Here is a 23399-nt window from a genome sequence, read left to right as displayed (position 1 = left end):
AATGGTGAATGTACTCAACTGCTAATGGAAGGTTGGAGGTTCAAGTCCCCCAAGAGGTGCCTTGGAAGAAAGGCCTAGGGATTTACTTCTGAAAAATCAGCCACTGAAAACCCTATGGAGGCTGTAGGGACCATGGTCTCAGGCAACATCTAGCTCAATTGGCATAGCATAGTTTATAAAGAAAATGTTCTACCTTCTACTTTGGTGAATAGCATCCGGGGTCTTAAAAGCCTGTGAGCAGCCATCTAGGATACTCTACTAGCCTCACCCCTTTGGGAGCAAAGAAGAATGAAGAAAACTAAAGACACAAGGGAAAGAGTAGTCCAAACAACTAATGGACCACATCTACCATGGCCTCCACCAGACTGAGTCCAGTACAACTAGATGTGCCTGGCTACCACCACTGACTGCTGATAGGGATCACAATAGATGGTCCCAGACAGAGCTGGAGAAAAATGTAGAACAAAATTCTAACTCAAAAAGAAAGACCAGGCTTGATGCCCCTGACAGAGACTGGAGAAACCCTGAGAGTATGACCCCTGGACACCCTTTTAGCTCAGTAATGAAGTCACTCCTGAGGTTCACCCTTCAGCCAAAGATTGAAGAGACCCGTAAAATAAAACAAGACTAAAGGGGCACACGAGCCCTGGGGCAAGGACTAGAAGGCAGGAGGGGACAGGAAAGCTGGTAATAGGGACCCCAAGGTTGAGAAGAAGAGAGAAGGTTGACATGTTGTGGGGTTGTTAACCAAAGTCATAAAACAATATGTGTACTAACCGTTTAATGAGAAACTACTTTGTTCAGTAAACCTTCATCTAAATTACAATTTAAATACATAAATAAAAAAGAAAACTCTATGGACACAGTTCTACTCTAACACACACAAGGTTGCCATGAGTCAGAACTGACTTGATGGCAACTGGTTTTTTTTCTTTTTTAAGTAGGACAATTTACAACTTATTGACTGGCATGCAATAAGCACTTGATGACTGCCAGCTTTTTAGGATCTATTTAATAGTTATCTGTGGCCATCTGTGTGTCAAATCCTGTGCTAGGTTTTGGGAGAACAGAGACGGGTCTGTTGCTATTTCCTGCCTTTGAGGAGTTCTCATGGTGAGATGATACACAGAGAAATACCAGGGCAATTGCCAAGATGTGGACCAAGTGCTAAGGGTCACCAAGAGGGTGTGGCTGCTGCAGCTGGGGATATCAGCCAGTCTTCCCCTTTTTTCTGTATTCCAGGGGTTCTCCCTGGAGTGACTCTTCCTCCTGGGGGACATTCTGCAATACCTGGAGATATTCATGGTTGCATCACTAAGGGATGCAATTGGTATCAAGCGGGTAGAGGTCAGGGTTGCTGCTCAACACTTTGCAGTGCACAGGGCAGCTCCACAGAAGATAATGACCCAGTCCCAAATGCCAATATTGCCAGGATCAACAAACTGCTATATTCTGTCAATAAACATTTATTGTGTACCTTCTGCGTGCCAGGCAGTTTTTTAGGTACCACTGGCGATATAGCAGGAGTCCCTGGGTGGTGCAAACTGTTAAACACTCTGCTACTAACCAAAAGGTTGGTGGTTCAAACCCACCCAAAAGTGCCTTTGCAGAAAAGCCTGGCGATGTGCTTTCAAAAGGCCCCAGCCATGAAATCCCTATGGAGCACAGTTCTATTCTGCACACATGGGTCGCCATGAGTTGGAATCGACTTGACGGCAACTAGTTTTTTTCTTTTCTTTTTTGGTTGGGAAGGTAGCATCTTAAACAAGACCACTGATTAGACAAGCGTTTGCAGGAAAGAGGGTAAGACAGATGTTAAATAAATAACCACACACATTATTACGTGATGACAAACTGTGATTGGAAAAAAGTTATGAGATGGGCAAATATTGTACGATCCTACTTATATGAAATATCTAGAATTTGGCAAATGCATAGAGACCAAAGTTCATTAGCGGTTACCAGGAGGGAGGAAAGAGGGAAGAGGAAAGAGGGAGTCCTTGCTTGGGATAGGTGGCACTGAACTTCTGCCAATGGTGATGGAAAACTCTGGAAACAGACAGTGGTGATGGCTGCACGTGATGGACAGAATCAATGTCAATGAATTGTACAGGTAAAATATGTCAGAACGGCAGATTTTTGCGATGTCTGTTTTTACCACAATAAAATTTTCTTTTAAATAAGTCATAAAACAAAAAGCTGTAAGGAAAAGAGATGAGATGATATAAGAGCCTGTCTTCATCTCTTAGAGCCTCTTTAACACAAATACCACAAATAGGCGGCTTTATAGAAAAGAAGTTGTTATATTCTCGTAGTTCCGAAGGCTACAACTCCAAATTCAGGGCGCTGGCTCTAGGGGAAGTCTCTCTGTCTGCACTGGGGGAAGATCCTCGTCTTTTTCAGTTTCTGTAGCCTCAGAGTTCCTCAGCTGCTTGGTGATCCTCACGGGGCATCTCTCTTCCCCCAGTTTGTGCTTCCTCCTGTATCTAATCTGCTCTTTTTATAACTCAGAGGTGATTAGGTTTAGGTTCCACCCTATGCTGCTATGGCCTCATTAACATAACAAAGAAAACCCTATTCCCAAATGGAATTATATCCACAGGTACAGGGGTTTGGATTCCAACTCATATTTTGAGGTGACACAGTTCAACCCATAACAGAGCATGTAATGTGAATTGTGACCCGGTATGGGAAAACCTAGAGTCCCTGGGTGGCACAGAGGTGAACATGCTTGGCTGCTACTTAAGAAAAATCAGCTACTGGAAACCCTATGCAGTGCAGTTCTACTCTGACACACATCGGGTTGCTATGAGTCAAAGTCCACTAACAGCAACTAGTACTGGTTTATGGGGAAATCAAGGAAGGCCTTCCTGAGGAGGTAACATTTAAGGTCAGATCTAAGGAGGTGTAGGAAGAGGCCTGGGGAAGGTATTCACATTGGAGCAACAGCATGTGCAAAGCTCCTGAGCTGGGGAGGGCTTGCTGTTGCTGGAGGGGGGAGAGCTGGGGAGGGCTAGAGCAGGGACAGCTGGGGAGGACTGGAGGGAGGAGAGCTGGGGAAGGCTAGAGAAGGGAGAGCTGGGGAGCACTGTCGAGAAGGAGAGCTGGGGAAAGCTGGAGCATAGAGAGCTGTGGAGGGCAGGAGCATTAGAGAGGTGAGGAGGGCTGGAGGGAGGAGGGCTGGGGAGGGCTGGCAGATCTTCTGGAGCCTGGTGCACTGACCTACCTTCCTGTCTCCATGGCCGCTTTGGGGTTCACACTGATTCTCAGAGAAATGGAGGACTTAAGCAGAGGGATGAGTTTTCATACCTGCCCCTTAGGAAAACCAATTCTGGCTGCTGGGCAAAGACAACCAGGAGGGTAGAGGGTGGAGAGAAAGGGAAAGGATCCTTACTGAGGGGACTGAATTTCAAACCACAAGCAAGGGAGTCAGGGCCAACCTCAGAAAAGAACCAGAGAAACAGGGTTGTAGAACAGGTCGCTCAAGATGGCCCTTCCCTCCAGCAATTAGCATCCAAATGCTGGGCTCCAATGAACTCAGGGAGGGATCCCCCAAAGTCAACAGCCTGTCTCTGGGCTCAGAGCCCTCTAGTAACCTATCTGGGCTCTGGCTCTACCTTGAGGTTACCAGAGAATATGGCACAGAGGGGACCATTAGCAAGGAATGGCTTTAAATAGCCAGAAAGGCAAGAGTGAGGGGTGGAGAGGAGCTCAGGAAGTGAACGCTGAGTATGGGGGGGGGGGGGAGGCGGTGAAGACAGTCCCTGGGGGACGGGGGTAGGGAGTATCTGACTGATGCTGCAACCTTTCCAAGGCATCTCTCAATGGACTTAGCAGGCCCAGCTACTCTGTTCCTTAAAGGGTTTGGTTATGTTCAGGGAACTTCTTAGCTTTTGGTTAAGTCCACTTCTGCTGATTTCCCCTGTATTGTGTGTTGTCCTTCCCTTCATTCAAGATGATTCTTGTCTACTATCTAGTTTTGGCTGTAATCTTTACAGAAGAAGATCAACAGGCCTTTCTTCCGTGGTGCCGCTGGGTAGGTTCTCAGCCACAACCTTTAGGTCAGTAGTTGAGCACAAACTGCTTGTGCCACCCAGGGACCTTTTAAACAGGTAACCGCCCCCCCCAAAAAAACCCCATTGCCATCAAGTCAATTCTGACCCATAGCGACTGTATAGTACAGGATAGAACTGCTCCGTAGGACTTCCAAGGCTGTAATCTTTACTAAAGCAGACTGTCACAGAGCAGGTGGTGGATTGGAGCTGCCACCTCTTCTGTTAGCAGCCAGAGTGCTTAAGCACTGCGCCACCAGGGCTCCTTCCAATAAAGGACTAACAAAAGTTCCCCCCTCCCCAGAAAGCATTGATATTATTTGATCACACAAAGCAGCTTGGGTTTTTCTCTGATGACTACAGAAAACCACACTGACACTCTTGGATATAACCTAGGAGCCTCTGTCTCATAGTTTGCCATGAGCTCTTTCAAATCCACACCGTCTGATTCTTACCTGTTTCTCAGGATGACATATGTATCCCAAGATGTCTCCAGATCCAGGGCCAGTTATGCAACACTGGCTACACCCTGGAACCCGTGCTGGCCCCTCAGACGTCCCCTCATCCATGCTAACTCCTGGGGGAACTCTTAGTATCTATGACATCAGGGATTCCTCCACGTTTTACTGGGAGGCAAAGGATGACCCCAAAGAGTGCTCTGGTTCTTCTTAATATAACCCATGAATCTGCCTTTAAAAGAAATTGACTTTTTAGTGCAAACAACATAATATTTAAACATGACACTTTTCCCCTCATGGGGGCATTGGTGATTCAGCGGTAGAACTCTCGCCCTTCATTTGGGAGGCCTTGGTTTGATTCACGGCCAGTGCATCTCATGAGCAGCCACCGCCTGTTTGTCTGTGGAGGCTTCTGTATTGATACGGTGCTGAACAGGTTTTGCTGGAGCTCCGGACAGACTAGGAAGAAGGGCCTGGTGTTCTACTTCCAAAAAGCAGATCTAATGAAAAGTTCATGGATCACAACAGTCCCATCTGCAACTAATGTGGATAGCACAGGACCAGGCAGTGTTTTATTTCATTGTGTGTGGGGTCTCCATGAATTGAGGCCAGCTCAACGGCAGCTAACAACAATAACAAAACCAAACACAGAAACACCAAGGCCAGTTTTGACAAATTTAGGATGTGTCTCCCCAGCTCTCTAACACTGGGTGTTTCTTCCTAATCCCCTGAGAATGGTATTCTTGTAGTTTTTTGGCTCTTTTCATTGGTGCCAGCTAAAATGTGTCTCTTCTTTCCAATCCAGGTCTTCCTTCCTTCCTGGTACAGATTGAACAGTGCTCCCCATAAACCAAAAAAAAACCCCAAACCAGTTGCCATTAAGTTGACTTTGATTCATGGCAAATCGTTGTGTGTCAAAGTAGAACTGTACGCCTTAGGGTTTTCAATAGCTGATCTTTTGGAAGTAGATTGCCAGGCCTTTCTCCTGAAGTGCCTCTGGGTGGATTCAAACCACCAAACTTTCAGTTAGTAGCTGAGTACTCAACCTTTAGTGCCACCCAGGGACTCCTCCCCATAACTCCTGAGAAATGTGTGCTTCCGTCCCCAGCTCCAACTTGATAGAGTCAACTCTAGTGCCTCCACTTCAGAGACAAGACTTTTAGCTGACTTACATAATCTCTTGGTATCTCAGTTTCCCCATCTTCAAGGGAACTAATAATTCTGACTTGTTTGTAAATTGAAAAAACTGATGTGTGTTAAGCACTTAAGATCTGTTATTAGTGCTCATGGAAATGCAAATCAAAACCCCGGTGAGATACTACTTCACACCCGCTAGGATGGTAAGAATCAAATAGCCAGATAATAACAAGTGTTGGCGAGGATGTGGAGAAATCAGAACACTTACCCACTGCTGGTGGGAATGTAAGATGGTGCCGTCACTTTGGAAGCAGTCTGGCAGCTCCTCAAAGGGTTAAACATAGAGTTACCATATGACCAGGAGATTCTCCTCCTAGGTCTATACCCAAGAGAAATGAAAATACGTGTACACACTAAAACTTGTATGCAAATGTTTATAGCAGCATTATTCACAATAGACAAAAGATGGAAAAATCTATATATCCGTCAACAGATGAATAAATAAAATGTGGTATATCCATATAATGGGATATTATTCAGCCATAAAAAGGAATGGAGCTCTGATACATGTCCACAACGTGGATGAACTTTGAAAATATTATGCTGAGTGAAAGAAGCCAGACACAAAAGGTCACATAGTATATTGCGAGCAGGAGCAGGGAAATAGTAAAGACTATTAAAACTTGTTTCTGTGGAGTCAATTCCAACTTATAGTGGCCCTATAGGACAGGGTAGAACTGCCGCATAGGTTTTCCAAGGCTATAAATCTTTCTCCCATGGAGCAGCTAGTGAGTTTGAACCACTGACCTTTTGGTTAACAGCCAAGCGCTTAACCACCGTGCCACCAAGGCTCCTTACCTAGCATATGATTCCATTTATATGAAATGTCCAGAACAGGCAAATCCACAGGGACAGAAAGTAGATCCATGGTTGTATTGGGCAGGTAGGATGGGGATTAAGGATAGATAAACAGAAAAGAAGGTGATGAAAATGTTCTAAAATTGACTGTGGTGATAGTTGTACATATCTGTGACTATACTAAAACCTATTGAATTGTCCACTTTAAATGGATGAATTGTATGATATAAAGCTGTTATTAAAAAAAAAATCATCCTTAACTACTGATAAGTGTTCAAAAAATTGGGAGATGTTACCAGCATAATTATACTCCTACGTGTCACATCTCCTGTCACAAAACCAGCCCCTTCAGGAGCCTGGGGGCAAGAGTTTGCTGAGAAAAGTCTTCTTCAGGGCATTCTTCAGCTCCTTGTTCCTGAGGCTGAAGATGATGGGGCTGAGGAAAGGTGTAAGGACCGTGTAGGTGGTGCCCATGAGGGTGTCACCTTCCAGAGAGTGGGGACCCTTGGGCTTGAGGTAAATGACAGAGGCAAAGCCATAGTGCACAATGACCACGATAAGGTGAGAAGCACAGGTGGAGAAGGCTTTGTGTCTACCTTTAGCAGAGGGAATTTTCAAGATGGCAGCCACGATGAAGGCATAGGAGAGGAGGATGAGGAGACAGCAGCCCAGCAGAGCTGCAATGCACACCAGGCCCACGCCCTTGGCCACAACGGAAACATTGTCCCCACAGGCCAACTTCACAAGGGGTGGCACATGGCAGAAGAAATGGTGGACCTCATTGGGTCCACAGAAGGTGAGGTTGAAAATGGCCGTTGTCACCACCATCCCCATGACAGAGCCCCCAGCCCAGGACCAGGCCACCAGGAAGGCACAGCCCCGGGGGCCCATGAGGACATTGTAGTGCAGGGGATGGCAAATGGCCACATAGCGGTCATAGCCCATGACAGTAAGCAGGAAGGAGTGGGTGAAACCAAACGTGAAGGAGAAGAACATCTGGCTGGCACAGGCCATGAGGGCAATGGCATGGCGGGTGGACAGCAGGTCAGCCAGCATGTGTGGGATGATGGCAAAGGTGTAGAGGATCTCAGAGATGGAGAGGGCACACAGGAAGAGGTATATGGGTGTGTGGAGGCTGTGCTGGCTCCAGATGGTGGCCATGACGAGCAGGTTCCCCAGTAGAGTGAACAGGTACATCAGCAGAAACAAGAAGAAGAAAACTGGTATGAGCTGATGGGGGAAGTTGGAGAAGCCAATGAGGATGAATTCAGACACAGTGCTGTTGTTCTGACCAGGCATGGATGCTGCATCTGATGAGATCAGAAACAGAATGAAGAACAACAGTTAAAACGTAGCCTCTAGACATAGACTGGAGTCCCTGGGTGATGCAAACGGTTAAGCACTCAGCTACAAACAGAAAGGTTGGCAGTTTGAACCCACCCAGAGGCACCTTGGAAGAAAGCCCTGGTAATCTACTTTCAAAAGGTCACAGCCATTGAAAACCCTATTGGATTCGGTTCTACTCTGCAACACATGGGGTCACCATGAGTTGGAGTCGCCTCGACAGCAACTGGTTAAGACATAGATTAAATGACAACTTGAGAGCTCTATGCTTTTAGACAACTTGCTTAACTTCTCTGTGTATTAGTTTCCTCATTTGTAAAATGAAGTATATAATAATTGTCCTACCACTAAGTGATGAGATAAAGATAAAATGAGATCAATGCATTAAATGTTTAGGACAGAGTTTGGCTACTAATTGTGCTTTATTAATGGTGACTAAAATAAAGAATAGGTCCCATGTTTGGAGTCATTAGAGACAGGCATAGGTTGATCAGGGTCAGATTCCCTTTAACAGCATGTTTGTTCTAGAAAACATGTATTTGGATCTTGGAGTGTTAAAAAAAAAAAGTTCTCTGAGAGTCTTTGTCATTTATTACTTAACCCACTTATATTTAGTGTAGTACTATTTTATTGGTACTCATGTATTCCACCTTATTTCATATTTGCATTTATTACTCTAAAGGTACTGAACAGAAAGTACTGAACTCAAAATAAAAGAGTGTACAAATATACACCAGGCAAATATGAACCAAATCAAATGAAAGCTGAAGCAGCAATCTTAATAACAGACAAAACGGAAATTAAAGAAGCAATGATGATCATAATGTCTCTAGTAACATATGCCAGTAAAAAAGAAATGAGAGTTCCCTGGAGAAACGCTAATTCCTGGTCTGAACGTAGTAGTAAGTCTAGGATATCTTGTGCCAGCATGAAAGGAAATGTCTGTCAAATAATGGGATCATGTTAAAAGCATTCAGAAACCAGAATGAAAAGATAGCCCTTCACCAAAACTGTGAACAGCCTGAGCATCGAAAAGAATAATTATTGTACAGAGGACAGAGGAATAAACTAAACTACACTACTGGAAACAATCAAAAATATTCAAAAAGTGGAACACTCCACAGGACAATTGGTCTGGTCTTATCAACAAAAATAGGGTCACAAAAAGGATGAAGACAGACTTAAGGAATCTAACAACCAAATGAGATGTAGAATATCCTGATTTAGATAAACCAGCTGTGAAGTACTTTTAAGGCAATTGAGAACATTTTGATTATGGACTAGATATGAATAAAAAAAAAAAGATATGAATAGTATTAAATAATTATTAATTTTAAGTGTGATCTTGTTATTTGGGCTCTAAGGGAAAAATTCTTAGTTTTTAAAAGCATTCTGAAATTTTAAAAGTACATTTGCACATACACACTTACAAGTGCTATGGGACAAAGAAGAATATTTTATACTAGTAAGACAAACATTGTAGCAACCAGGATAAATATCATAAATTGTATAACAATATGTCTCAGAATATCAAGTAACAATCAACACAACTTCATTGAGATAGACAGAAAATAGAAATAACTAATCAATTGTACATAGAAATATAGATAGAGATATACATACATATATAAACAATTGTTGTTGTTATGTGCCATCGAGTTGATTCCAACTCATAGCAACCCTATATGACAGAGTCAAACTGGCCCACAGGCTGTAATCTTTATGACAGCAGATTGCCAGGTCTTTTCTCCCACAGAGCCACCAGTAGGTTAGAACCACTGACCTTTCAATTAGCAGTTCAGTGCTTAACCATTGTGCCACCAGGGCTTCTTAAGCATTTGTAGTTAGAAATTTTAACAGTGTGAGCCCTGGTGGTGCAGTGGTTAAAGCGTTCGACTGCTAACCAAAAGGTTGGCAGTTCGAACCCACCAGCCGATGCGTGAGAGAAAGATGTGGCAGTCTGCTTCCGTAGAGATTATAGCCTTGGAAACCCTACAGGGCAGTTCTACTATGTCCTCTATGGTCAGTATGAGTTGGAATCGACTCGGTGGCAGTGGTTTTGGTTTGGTTTTGGTTCAGAATTACAGAGAATGCATTTAATAATATTCAGACAGTAGCTACTGAACATATTTAGACTCTTCACCAAACAGGGAATAAACTTTATTTTTTTCAAGCACTTACAGGACTTTTTACAAAAACTGACCTTGTATTAGAACAGAAAAGAATCCTCCATCAATTCCAGAGCATAAACATTATACAGATCGTAATGTAATAAAATTAGAAATTAACAAAGAAGAAATAACTTTTCAAATCCCACACGTTTGGAAGCTAAATATAGTGTTAAATAGTCTTTTAAGTGAAAACTCATAAAATAAGAAAATTTTAGAGTTAAATGATAATTTAAAAATCTAACAGCAAAATTTAAAGCTGAAACAGTTCTTTGGGGAGAAATTTACAGTTTTCAATACACTTGTCAAGAAATTTTAACAAGAAAAAAATTATGCTTAATAAAACCAAAATTAGGTCATCAGAAAAGACTACTAAGAGAGAAACAAGATGTCAGTAAATAAAAGACAAAAATAAAAATGGGAAATAACCACAGAGATAACAGATATTTTAAAATTGATAAGAATATTAAGAAAAATTATAAGTTAATAAATTTGAAACAGTGGATGAAATAAATAAATTTCTAGAAAAACGTGATATTCCAGAATAAAAACCAAACCAAACCCAGTGCTGTTGAGTCGATTCCGACTCATAGCGACCCTATAGGACAGAGTAGAACTGCCCCATAGAGTTTCCAAGGGGTGCCTGGCAGATTTGAACTGCCAACCCTTTGGTTAGCAGCCGTAGCACTTAACCACTATGCCACCAGGGTTTCCATTCAAGATAAGACCCTGAATATACAAGTAAGTTGTAAAGAAACTCAAATTGTAGTCAAAAGTTTTGCCTCCCTAAAATCATCAACCCTGGTGAGATTACAAGCGAGCTTACTAAACTCTAGAGAAACTGTTTATTAGTATTTTAGACCCGTTCTTCCAAAGGAAAAAAAAAAAAACACAGAAAAAACTATGAAAACTGCTCAACTCATTTTATCAAGCTAATAGAATCTTGATTCTAAAACCAGGAAAGAATGTTACAAGAAAAGAAAATTACAGGCCCACTTCACCTACCCATCCTTCTCATACAGATTATAAAATTCCCAATAAAGTATAACCTACTCAAACCTATGGCGTATTAAAAGCGGTGTGTCATGATTAAGTCAGAGTTAGGTTAGCCCATGAATGACAAGGTGGCTCAGCATCAGAAAACCTGCCTACGTGATTCATAGCATGAAGAAGCCAAAAAGAAAAATATATATCATTATTTCAATCACGGCAGGAAAGCATTTTCTGAAGTTCGGCTTCAATGTATAATTAAAAAAAAATAGCCTCTTTGCAACGTGAAATAGAAGGGAATATTCTTAACTAAAAATGTATTGTTGCTGTTGCTAGTTGCCATTGAGTCAATTCTGACCATGGTGACCCCATGTGTGCAAAGTAGAACCGCACCATAGGGCTTTCTTGGCTGTAAACTTAAAGGAAGCAGATCACTAGGCCATTTCTTCCATGGCACCACTGGGTGGGTTCAGATCCCAAGTCTTTTAGGTTAACAGTTGAACACAAACCTTTTGCATCACCTTAAAAAAAAACCAAACACTGCCATTGAGTAGATTCTGATCCGTAGTGACCTAGAGGACAGGAGAACCGCCCCGTAACGTTTCTAAGGTACGGCTGGAGGATTCGAACTGCTGACCTTTTGATTAGCAGCCGTAGCACTTAACCACTGTGCTACCAGGGCTCCTTTGTACCACCTAGGGACCTTTTAACTAAAGAATAAACCAAAACCTCTTGCCGTTGAGTCAATTCACAGATTCCTCTGAGTGTACAGGAACATTCACAATGGTCATTCATCAGTATGACATGTATCCAAGAACAGAAAGAACGTGGAGACACAGCGACCATAAAGTCGAGCGGATTCCCGTCTCAGCTGAGTCAAGTCTGACTCATAGCAACCCCATAGGACAGAGTAGAACTGCCACATAGGGTTTCCAAGCCTGTCATCTTTACAGAAGTAGACTGCCACATCTTTCTCCCACTGAGTGGCTGGTGGGTTCGAACAGACGGCCTTTCGCTTAGCAGCCGAATGCTTTAACCACATGGCCACCAGGGCTCCTGTCCATTAAAGATTAGATGCCACAAAACCAGCAAATAGTATACTAAATAGAGAAACTTTAGGTACGTTCTCTTAAGGACCGGGAACAAGTGAAGGATACTCACTCTGCTGTTCTTTAACATGGAACTGAAAGCTGTGGATGATGCTATAAGGAAAAGAAAAGGAAGTAGGATGTATGAGGATTAAGACAAGAGACAAGATCATCTACCAGAATAGCTAAGAGAGTAGAGCCACCATCTATCAGAACAGTAAGGAAGAGCTAATCACTACAGAAGGTAAGATCGACTTACAAAACCATAGTATTCCTCTACACCAGTAACAATCATGCAAAGTATATAATTTAAATAAAAAATAAGATAACACTGAATTGTGCTTGGAGAAACTTGAACTGGCGGGTGTTTTGTTGTGTGTGTATGAACCACAATGGGAAGAAAAAAAAAAAAAAAACCTCTTATTAAAAGAAAAAAGTAAGGTAACATTCCCACTAGCCACAAAAACTATAAACAACTCTCTAATATTTTGGTCCCAGGGTCCCCTAAACACTCAAAAATTGGGATTTTGGTGTAGGTGGGTTCTAACTATTAATATTTACCATATTTGAAACTAAAACTGAGAAGCTTTTAAAACACAGGAGTAAGTTGTTATTATTCTTACTGTTAGTTGTATTAAGTTGATTTCAACTCATGGTAACCCCATGTGTTACAGGGTAGAACTGCTCTATAGAGTTTTCTTGGCTGTGATTTTAACGGAAGTAGATTGCTAGGCTTGTCTTCCAAGGTACCACCAGGTGGGTTCGAACCACCAACCTAGCAGTCAAGCACAAACCATTTGCAACGTTAATGTATTTTAAAATAACGATAATAAACCTGTTGCATTTTAATATCAATAACAATATATTGAAAAGTAACTACACTTTCCAAAACACATACACACATGCACACACAAAAATAGTGAGAACAGTGGCCTTGTTCTACGTTTTCGCAGATTCTGCTAATGTCTGGCTTAATAGAAGACAGCTCGACGCTCGTATCTGCTTCTGCAACCTGTGGGGGTATATTTTTCTAGTTGAAGTATACGAAGAAAACACTTCCTCTTGCAGATGGGATGATCTAATATCACGATGATGACATTTCTTCCCCAAATTATAATGCCAATGCAATTTCATTTACAATTCCTGTCTGATCAACTGTGAATTGGATAAAAGCATTCTAAAATTCTGTCAGAAGAATGAAAGTCAATGAAAAACTAAACTAACCTACAAAATGGAGTGAAAAGGAGACCCATGTCCTCCCGGGTTCTGAGATATACTATAGGATCACGATCATTGTGAAAACCATGTGACGCCCATATGAAAGCACACCTGGAAACCAATAAAACTGATTGAAATCTCAGAAAGTATGATTTACATCTAAACGTGGTGCCCCAAATCAAGGGGCAAAATGGATTGTTTATGACAGAGCTGGAAAAAAAATGTAGAACAGAATTCTAATTCACAAAAAAAGACCCGACTTACTGGTCTGACAAAAACTGGAGGAGCCCTGAGAGTATGGCCCCCAGACACCCGTTTAACTCAGTACTAAATTCACTCCTGAGGTTCAGCTTTCAGCCAAAGGTTAGACAGGCCCATAAAACAAGACTAAATGGGCACACCAGCACAGGGGCAAAGGCTAGAAGGCAGGAGGGGACAGGAAAGCTGGTAATAGGGGTTGGCAACCGATGTTACAAAGCAATAATGTGTTTATTAGTTTAATGAGGAACTCATTTGCTGTGTAAACCTTCATCTAAAGTACAATAAAAAAATAAAAATAAATAACACTCATACAGAGACAGATTGTTTACTAGTTTGTGGTGGGAACAGTGCTCACATTAGGGAGAAAACGCAATCTGCATTTCTGCCTAACATCACTTGCAAAGAGAGAGCTCATATGAATTCAAGGCACAAATATTAAAGATAAAACTACTGAGTTCGAAGAAGAAAGTGTAGGAGAATTTCTTTGTGATCTAGGAATGGGGAAAACCTTCTTAAACACAATTTCAAAAACATCAATGTTAAGGTGACTTTAAAAAGACAAGCAAATGTCAATGTTAAGTAGTTCTGTTCAGCAAAGGCTGCCCTGGATCAAGTTAACAAAAAGATGGGAAATCAAGGGGACCACTGCCCCAGGCTCCCCCGACCACCCCTCTTCTCTTCCCATTTCACTGTGGCTTCCAGAGACAATTTTGTGGAGTCATCAGACACAGGCTTCAACCCCCAGCTCTCACTGTGTGTCTTTGGGGAAAGAACTTTCCAGCTCTCCCTAACTACAAGGTGGGAGCAGCTAAGAAACTGTCTTCTGAGGGTCGGTGAGGATTCAAACAAATGAGGCGTGTAAAGGGGCTTAGCACACACTTTCCCCAATAAATGTAGATAGCATTGTCTTTGTTATCATTTTCTATCTTCTGAACTGATTTGTTTGTATCCTTCTATACCCAAACCAACCAAACTCGTTGCCAGCAAGTCTGTTCCGACTCATGGTGACCTCGTGTGTTACAGAGTAGAACTGCTCCATAAGGTTTTCCTGGTTGTAATAGCTATGAAAGCAGATTGCCAGGCCTTTCTTCTGCAGCACTGCTGGGTAGGTTCAAACCATGAACCTTTAGGGTAGTAAACCAAACCAAACCCACTTCTGTTGAGTTGATTCTGACTCATAGTGACCCTACAGGACAGAGTAGAACTTCCCCATAGTGTTTCCAAGTCTGTAAATCTTACAGAAACAGGCTGCCACCTCTTTACCCTGCAGAGCGGGGCCAGCAGGGCTCCTTTTCATTAGTAGTCAAGTGCAAACCATCTGCACCAGCCAGGGACCTTCCTTCCATACCAGATGATACCAGTTGGCCCTATTCTAAACTCATAGTCTCTGACCCCAGCAGGTCCCTCAGTTAAAACTTTTCTTCCTTTTCCAGATTCTCTGGAAATTGGACTTGGACAAATTCACTTCAGGGACCTCACACACAAAAAGCCCCATCTCCTTTGACCTTCTTGACATACACAAAGCATTTCTGCTGACACACAGCTTTAACCCACGTGTGTGCTCAGTGGTTCTAAGCTGACATTCAGCAGGCTCTCTGCTTCTTCTGATAAGCTTAAGTTTTAATTGCTCTGTGTACCTTACCTTTTGACCGATTTGATAGCATGATAAAATTGATGTCCAGCTGCACCTTCAAAGTACAGAAAAAAATATTTTTAAACACGCTTTGTTCCATTTTATTTCTCCCTATTTTCTGTTACCAACTTAAACCCCAGCCTGTCTTTGCTTGAAGGAGTACCCTTCCCAAGTACAGGATTTATAAACCAAATAAAGCTTCAACTTATAGTATCATTCAGATTTTCTTTTTTAGGGGGGGCCCTAGTAGCCTTCTCAACATAGTTCCCCCAAGAAGTTGACCTAACCTTCTCCTTCTTCTCAAGCCCCTCTTTCACCTGTACAGTCCATCGTCTTACCTCCTGCTTGGTGGAGTGGCCAAGGCTATTGGGGCTGGGCTCCCAGGTATATAGATAGGTAGACAGACAGGTAGACAAAATTCTGACTATATCTGGTCTCCGGGAGGATGGCTCACACACACGTAATGAGCAAACATCACACTAATGCATCCAGCCTACATCCCTATATCCCTGCTTCTCCCAGCACCTTGAATGAGTCCCTGGGTGGTACAAACGGTTAAGGGATCAACCACTAGCTTGATGAGAGGCACCTCAGAAGAAAGGCCTGGTGATCTGCTTCTGAAAAGCCACAGCCTTGGAAACCCTATTGAGCAGTTCTATTCTGCACACATGAGGTCACCATGAGTTGGAATCTACTTCACCGCAACTAACAACAACAACCCAGAACTTTGCCCCCAGGTTAGCAGGGCTTACCTTTGCCCCAGTCTAGAGCACAACAGCAGAGATAAGATACACCCAAAAAAGCAAAACAAAAACCCCATTGCCCTTGAGTCAACTCTGACTCATAGTGACCCTACAGGACAGAGTAGAACTGCCCCATAGGGTTTCCAAGGCTATAATCTTTAGAGATCCAGACCGCCACATCTTTCTCCCACAGAGTAGTTGGTGGGTTCAAGCCACCAATCCTTCAGTTAGCAGCTGCGCACTTTAACCACTGCACCACCAGGGCTGCTTAATATACACTTAGAGCAGGATTTCTCAACCTCAGTATGGACGTGTGGGGTTGGATGATTTTTTGGAGCAGGGGCTGTCCTGCACACTGCAAGACATTTAGCAGCATCTCTGGCTTCCACCCACTAGATGCTGTTGGGGGAAAATTACTAAAGCAAAATAATCTACTCCCAACCCAGAAACCTACTCACCACAGAAATAGAAGAGAAAGAAAAATTATGATTGAATAAGTAATAAACCAGAATGTGTTGTATCAGGGGCAATCTGCTGAAGAGACTGCAAAGACAGACAGGAATCTGGCTCCGTATATAGTGGATACAGCCCATTACGTTCAGACGTTCAGGATAAAACTGCTAATTTTCTAGTACAGTGACTTTAACAACAGGATGCCTGTAGTTATGTTAATCTCTTTCCACGAAGCGAAAGGTGTGATCTTCCTTGATGATTACATTTCAAAAAAGATGGCTCAGGTCCTTGAAGAAACTTTTCAAAAAGATTTGAGAAAGAATTTATGACTGCAAGTTTGTAGTTGTTGGTTGCGTTGGAGTCAATTCCAACTTATGGCAACCCCATGTGTGCAGAGCAGAACTTCTCCACGGGATTTTCAATGGCTGCGATCTTTCAGAAGCAGGTTGCCAGGCCTATCTTCCTAGGCACCTCCAGGTGGGTTTAAACCACCAAACCCTTCAGCTAGTAGTCAAGAGCTTAAGTATTTGTGCCACCTGGGGACTCTACAAGATATCTGAAAGAATAGGGGAAATGGTTTCTCTTGGAGAAGGGGAGCATCTTCCCTTATTTTCAACAGGAGGAACTAAAACCTCTTATTTTCAATTTGCATTTGTTGTTACAATGCCAGTAGCAACCTCCTCCCTGGTTATGACAACCGAAAATGTCTCCAACATTGCCAAGCGTTCCCCGGGAGGCAGGTGAAACCACTGACCTAGAAGTTGCAGAAAGTCCCTGCATAGAGCAGATGGCTGAGGGCTTGGCTACTAACCGAAAGGCTGGCAGTTTGAACTCATCCAAAGGCACCTTGGAAGAAAGGCCTGGCGATCTGCATCCAAAAAGCCTTGAACACCCTATGTAATGCAGTTCTACTGTGCATGCATCGGGTCACCACAAGTTAGAATCGCATCAATGGCAATTAACAACAGAGCTGCGGTGGGCACCTAGGCTGTATAAACCACCAGGCGCCCAGAACGGGTAAACTGAGGCAGACCCCGGGAAGCCTTCTAAGGATGAAGATGCTATCTCTTCTCCCTTCACCTCTGACACCCCCAGTGCTTCACTCCAGTCCCCAAACCAGGAGGTTCTACCGCATGACTCTCCAATTCTGTCCTCTTTCTCTGTCCGTTGAGACCCTGGTGGCACAAACGGTTAAGCATAGGCTACTAACAAAAAAGGTTGGCAGTTCGACCCCATCCAGAGGTTCCTTGGAAGAAAGGCTTGGTGATCTTCTTCCCAAAACTCACAGCCATGAAAACCCTATGGAGTACAGTTCTACTCTGTGCGCCTGGGTTCACCATTAGAATAGACTCCACAGCAACAGATTTGGTTTTTGGTTTCTACCCTTTCTGTCCTGGTCCCCCTTGGTTCGTGCTGCCTATGCCTTAGTGTGGGAACAGCAGAAAAGTCTCACCTACTTTGTGCTCTCAGGGGCACCTACAGGCGTAGGGGCAGACCTCGGAGCCCCTGGTGCTGATGCTTTCTGCCTTATCGCTGCCGTGGCCTCCCCATCTAGCCATTCCTGAGGGCCTCTCCAGGAAGCCAGCCTGGAAGCTCCAATGGGGCTGTGCCTGGTGATGGGGAGAGTGGGCAGGACCTCAGGGAGCCTTTGGCGACCCACCAGCCTCTATCTCTCCTTTTTCCATCAGCACACAACAAAGGCTCCTCACCACCTCTCTCCTGCCCACAGAAGTCCCGGGAGCCCCAAAGAGGTCCCAGTCTTGGGGGAGATGGAGCTGGGAAGATGTTTTCCACCCCTCGGGGTCCAGGCAAGATAAGGGGAGGGCAGAAACTGGGGGAGCTCAGAGTGGGGAGCAAGATCGCCACCCAAAGGCTCAGGGTGAGGGAAACTGGAAGGTTCTCAGAACAGGTGATTTGGAGCTGGGTCTTGGAGAAGGGTTTCTCTTGGGCTTGGTAAAAAAGAAACTAAGGATCAGGAATTGACAGATTCCTCAGAGTTTATAAGAGCGTTCACAAAGGTTTTCGTCACAAAGGTCACCGACCAATGTGAAATACACCCAAGAGCAGTAAAAAAGAAATAATGTCGAGACACAGTGACCATAAAGTCTACCATAAAATCACTTCTGACTGCCAGGAACCCTACAGGACAGAGCAGAACTGCTCCATAGGGTTTCCAAGGCTGTAATCTTTACAGAAGCAGACTGCCACATCTTTCTCCTGTGGAGCAGCTGGTGGGTTCAAACCACCAAGCTTTCAGTTAGCAGCCAAACTGATTTAACCACTGTGCAACCAGGGCTCCTTTCCTTTGTTACAAAAACACCTGTTAACGATAAACTAGCTCAGAGTTTATCTTGTGCAAAGAATTTAACTTTAGGCAATTTCCCTTGCCTCTTCAAAGACAGCACTTGGAATTTTGTTAGTTGCCCCCATGATTCCGACTAATGGTGACCCCATGTGTGCCAAGTAGAACTACATCCATATGGTTTTCAAGGCTGTGAGCTTTCGGACGCAGTTTGCCAGTCCTGTCTTCCCAAGTGCCACCAAAAAAAAAAAAAAACCCGTTGCCGTCAAGTCGATTCCAACTCATAGTGATCCTATAGGACAGGGTAGAATAGCCGCATAGGGTTTCTAAGGAGCAGCTGGTGGATTTGAACTATCAACATTTTGGTCAGCAGCTGTGCTCTTAATCACTGCTGCTGTTGGGTTCAATCCGTCAACCTTTTCATTGGTAGTCTGGCAGTTAACTGTGCACCACCCAGGAACTCCTAACCAAAAATTAGTTCAGGGTTTATCTTGTGCAAAGAATTTTACTTTAGGGAATTTCCTTTCCTCCTTGAAAGATGGCCTTGGAATTCCTTGCCTTTATTATTTTAAAACCTCCAGACTATACCCAGGATTTGTGAAAATGATTGCGGTCACAGGAACCACCTAATAACCTGATGTCCGCTGATCTCAGAAAACCAAAAAAAAAAACAAACCCAATTCCAACTCACAGCAACCCTATAGGACAGAGTAGAACTGCCCCCATAGGGTTTCCAAGGAGCACCTGGTGGATTTGAACTGCCAAACTTTTGGTTAGCAGCTGTAGCACTTAACCAGTATGCCACCAGGGTTTCCAGTCTCAGAAGGGGGTCACAATTTCAATCAATCTGATTGAGATTAGCCAATGGTCAATTTTTACTCTGTTCCCTCCTTTCACTTTAAAGCCTCATTGTAACTAGCCAGCATTGAGTCATTTGTTTTTTTAGAAACAAAGTGTATGCATATGGAATTCATTTATGACCGCTCAACCCAGTCCAGGCAGCCCTCATGTCTCCCCCAGATTGTATCCTCTTCCTGCATCTCCCCAGGCCACTGCTGCCCACTACAGCCTGTTCTTCTCACAGCTGCCAGAGAGAATTCCCTACAAACTGGAATCTGAGCAAGCTGAAAACCAAACCCGTTGCCGTTGACTCAATCCCAGCTCATAGAGACCCCATAGAACAGAGTAGAACTGCCCCGCAGGGTTTCCAAGGAGCAGCTGGTGAATTCGAACTGCTAATCTTTTGATTAGCAGCCAAACGCTTAACTACTGTGCCACCAGGGCTCCCTGAGCAAGCTGCTTACTGGTTAAAGCCAACACCTGCTGGTGGGAGTGTACATGGTACAACCACTTTGGAAAATTGTGGGCCTGTGGTAGAATTCTCTCCTTCCATGCAGGAGATCTGGGTTTGATTCCCAGCCAATGCACGCCATGGGCAGCCACCACCCATCTGGACGGTGGAGGCTTGTGTTTTGCGGAACAGGTTTCAGTGGTGCTTCCAGGCTAAGATGGACTAGGAAGAAAGGCCTAGCCATAATGAAAACTCTATTGAGACAGATAGTGTTAACTGTGCTGGTGAAATAAAAGAGCTGTTAAAAGATTACCACCTAGAAGTTGGATAAACAGGAACCACATCCTGTCAACGTGAGATAAGGTTAAAAACAGCCTGTGAATTACTGCTTCCTTATTAGTGTTTCTCTAGTCCCTCCCCCCTTTACAGGCTCCACATGCACAGAAGAACAAAGTGTGACTGCTGTTTGACCTTCCTTGGCCTACCAAAGAGGGTAATGTGTGCAGAATATCCGTGCATCTGTGCTATATCCCATAATAAGTGATGCCAAGGGCTGCTGAGAGGACTCCATCTTGAATATCAGCAGGTTCCATCTTGGATTTCCAGATGCACTTGCAGCCTAATTAGTATGCACCACCATTCCGAGAAGGACCCGTACCTTTAAAAAACCCACTGAATATTCATTGCTCTACTGTCCCCACCAAACCCGTATATGCCCTCACCTTTGCTTCCCTTTCGGAGTCAGTCTTTTGCAGCAGCATGAGCCCCCACTGACTCCTTTTACTTGTCACGAGTAAAATAAACCTGTTAAAGCTGAACCCAAAATTGTCTCCTCTGTGTATGCTTATAAGAGAAAGCCAAGAACCCATTGAATCCAGAGGACCTCTGTGCCCTCAGCAGTAACACTTTGGATCCCAACAGTCCAATCTGCAACTGATCAAGTGGATGGTACAGGACAGGACAGTGTTTTGTTCCATTGTACATGGAGTCTCCATGAGTTGGGGGCCAACTTGATGGCTGTCAGCTAGCAACAACAACATTCATTAGGAGGGACTAATCGATTGAAGGATCCCTGGTGGCGCAGTGGTTAAGCTCTTGGCAGCTAACCAAAATGTTGGCAGTTCAAACCCACCAGCCACCCTGTGGGAGAAAGATGTGTAAAGATTACAGCCTCAGAAACCCTATAAGGCAGTTCTACTTTGCGCTACTGGGTCACTATGAGTTGCAATTGACTCGATGGCAGTAGGTTTGGTTGGTTTGGTATGACTCACTAATTACACTCCTAGGTACAGACTCAATTGAATACATAAGTATTGTCTGCTAAAGGACATGTACAAGATGTTCATAAGAACACCATTCATAGGCACTAAAGACTGGAGATAATCCAAATGCACAGGAATATGTTCACACATAGTATTTCACACAGCTGTTTTCTGTATGTATAAAAATGTTTTTGGTTCCCCATTGCCTTTGGAGGTCTCTGGGTGGCATAAACAGTTTGCATTTAGCTACTAACCTAAAGGTTGGTGATTTGGGCCCATCCAGAGGTGCCTTGGAAGGAAGGCCTGGCAACCTGCTTTCATAAGGATTACAGCCATGAAAACCCTATGGAGCAGTTCTACTTTGTAACAACACATGGGGTCACCATGAGTAGACATCGACCTGATGGTGTTAAAAGTCAACAAAATCGAAATGTAAGGTTTATTCTGAACAGTTATTCTATATGCATATAGGGAGACCTTTCTGATTCCAAAAAAAACAAATGACTCAAGTGAACCAGTCACCATAAGGCTTATAAAGAGAAGAGGAGGAAGAAGACTGGAAGATCAACCATTGACTAGACATGATTGATTGATGTGAACTGATATCAGGTCACAAGGTGGTCTCTGGCCCTCCCCTCATCTGCTGCCACACCTTTGAAATCAAATTTAGTAAGCCTGGCTTGGCATAGGAAAGAAAAGATTAGCAACTTTGGGTGAAATAAAAGCCACTGGCAGGATTAATTTTTGTCAGGAATTTCATTATGGTGAATATTTGGCTTTGTAGTTAAGAAAACTTTAAAATCAAAGTAAGACGTCTGTTATTAATTTTCTCTTTGACGATGCCAACAGGTTTCATTTGGTTTTATTGCACTTGGAACAAACTCAAGTGGCCTTCATAAGTCTTGCGTACTCTTGCCCTTCCCACCTTTCTGGCTTCATATCATGGAAACCCTCTACCTCTGTCATCACTCCAGGGTTCACCCTAATATACCACTGGCCCCAAATGCACCCTTTCTCTGGCACTCTGAGCTTTTGCACTTGCTACCCCAATGTCCAATGATTTCAGGAGGTAGCATATGGTCAAGAACCAGTGATATTGAAGGAAGAAGTCCAAGCTGCACTGAAGGCTTTGGTGAAAAACAAGGCCCCAAGAATTGACAGAATACCTATTGGATGTTTCAACAAACGGATGCAAGGCTGGAAGCAATCAATTACCTATGACTAAGGTGTGCCAGACCCAAACCATGTATTCTCAATCACCTCACATGCATGCAAAAGCTGTGCAATGAATAAGGAAGATAGAAGAAGATTTGAAGCATTTGAATTGTGGTGTTGGTAAAGAATGTTGAATATACCATGGACTCCGAGAAGAATGAACAAATCTGTCTTGGATAAAGTAAATCCAGAATGTTCCTTAGAATAAAGGATGGCAAGACTTTGTCTTACCTACTTTGGACATGTTATCAGGAGGGACCCGTCCCTGGAGAAGGACATCATGCTTAGTAGAGGGTCATCGAAAAAGAGGAAGACCCTAAAGACACGGATTGACACAGTAGCTACAACAATGGGCTCAAACATGGCAGTGATTGTGAGGATGGCACAGGATTGGGCAGCATTTCATTCTGTTGTACAAAGGGTCATCCTAGTGAAGACACTAGACTGATGCTCTGCTAGAGATTATAACCAAGAATTTTACTGAAGAAAAAAAAAACAAATAAGATCATTTGGGGAAATGGAGAATTACACGGGCACTCAGACAAGAGGCAGGGTGTCTTCTGTCTTGCGGGGAGAGCAGTGAGATACTTAACAGACAGAACAAACAAAGGCAGAATGGTTTCATATCAACGGGGGAAGGTACAGGGGAAGGAAGGAAAATTTACAAGGGGTTGTCAAAGTACAAACTTTCTTAACATCAATTCCCAGCCTAACATCCATCTCTTATTTCCCAATACAAATTGACTAAAGCAATATTTCTAAAGCAAGCCATGTAAACATTCCTGATGTGGGGGTATAGTGATTGATTGTAGGTCAGTTCAACCTTAGCTGGAGTCCTTGAAATGTGAAGGTTGACCATTTGGTTAGGAAGGAGATTAAATCAGCTTTAACTCAAAACTTTTTGAAATGTAAACATTGCCCATCTG

The 23399-nt window shown here is 43.4% G+C and overlaps 1 protein-coding gene across 1 annotated transcript; it reads right to left on the bottom strand.

Annotated features, from left to right (window-relative positions):
• Positions 1-6853: 6853 nt before the first annotated feature.
• Positions 6854-7804, bottom strand: LOC126071623 (olfactory receptor 10H2-like). Its single transcript, XM_049875835.1, has one exon. The coding sequence runs from the start codon at positions 7802-7804 to the stop codon at positions 6854-6856; it is 951 nt and encodes a 316-aa protein (XP_049731792.1).
• Positions 7805-23399: the final 15595 nt, after the last annotated feature.

Source organism: Elephas maximus, chromosome 3, assembly GCF_024166365.1.
Source record: "Elephas maximus indicus isolate mEleMax1 chromosome 3, mEleMax1 primary haplotype, whole genome shotgun sequence".
NCBI lineage: Eukaryota > Metazoa > Chordata > Mammalia > Proboscidea > Elephantidae > Elephas > Elephas maximus.
Note: the sequence above shows the minus strand (reverse complement) of the source record. Positions and strands in the feature narration are given on the sequence as shown.

Bases quoted from the DNA above. Each gene is read 5' to 3' on its own strand.
- LOC126071623 (XM_049875835.1), bottom strand. From the start codon at position 7,804: ATGCCTGGTCAGAACAACAGCACTGTGTCTGAATTCATCCTCATTGGC.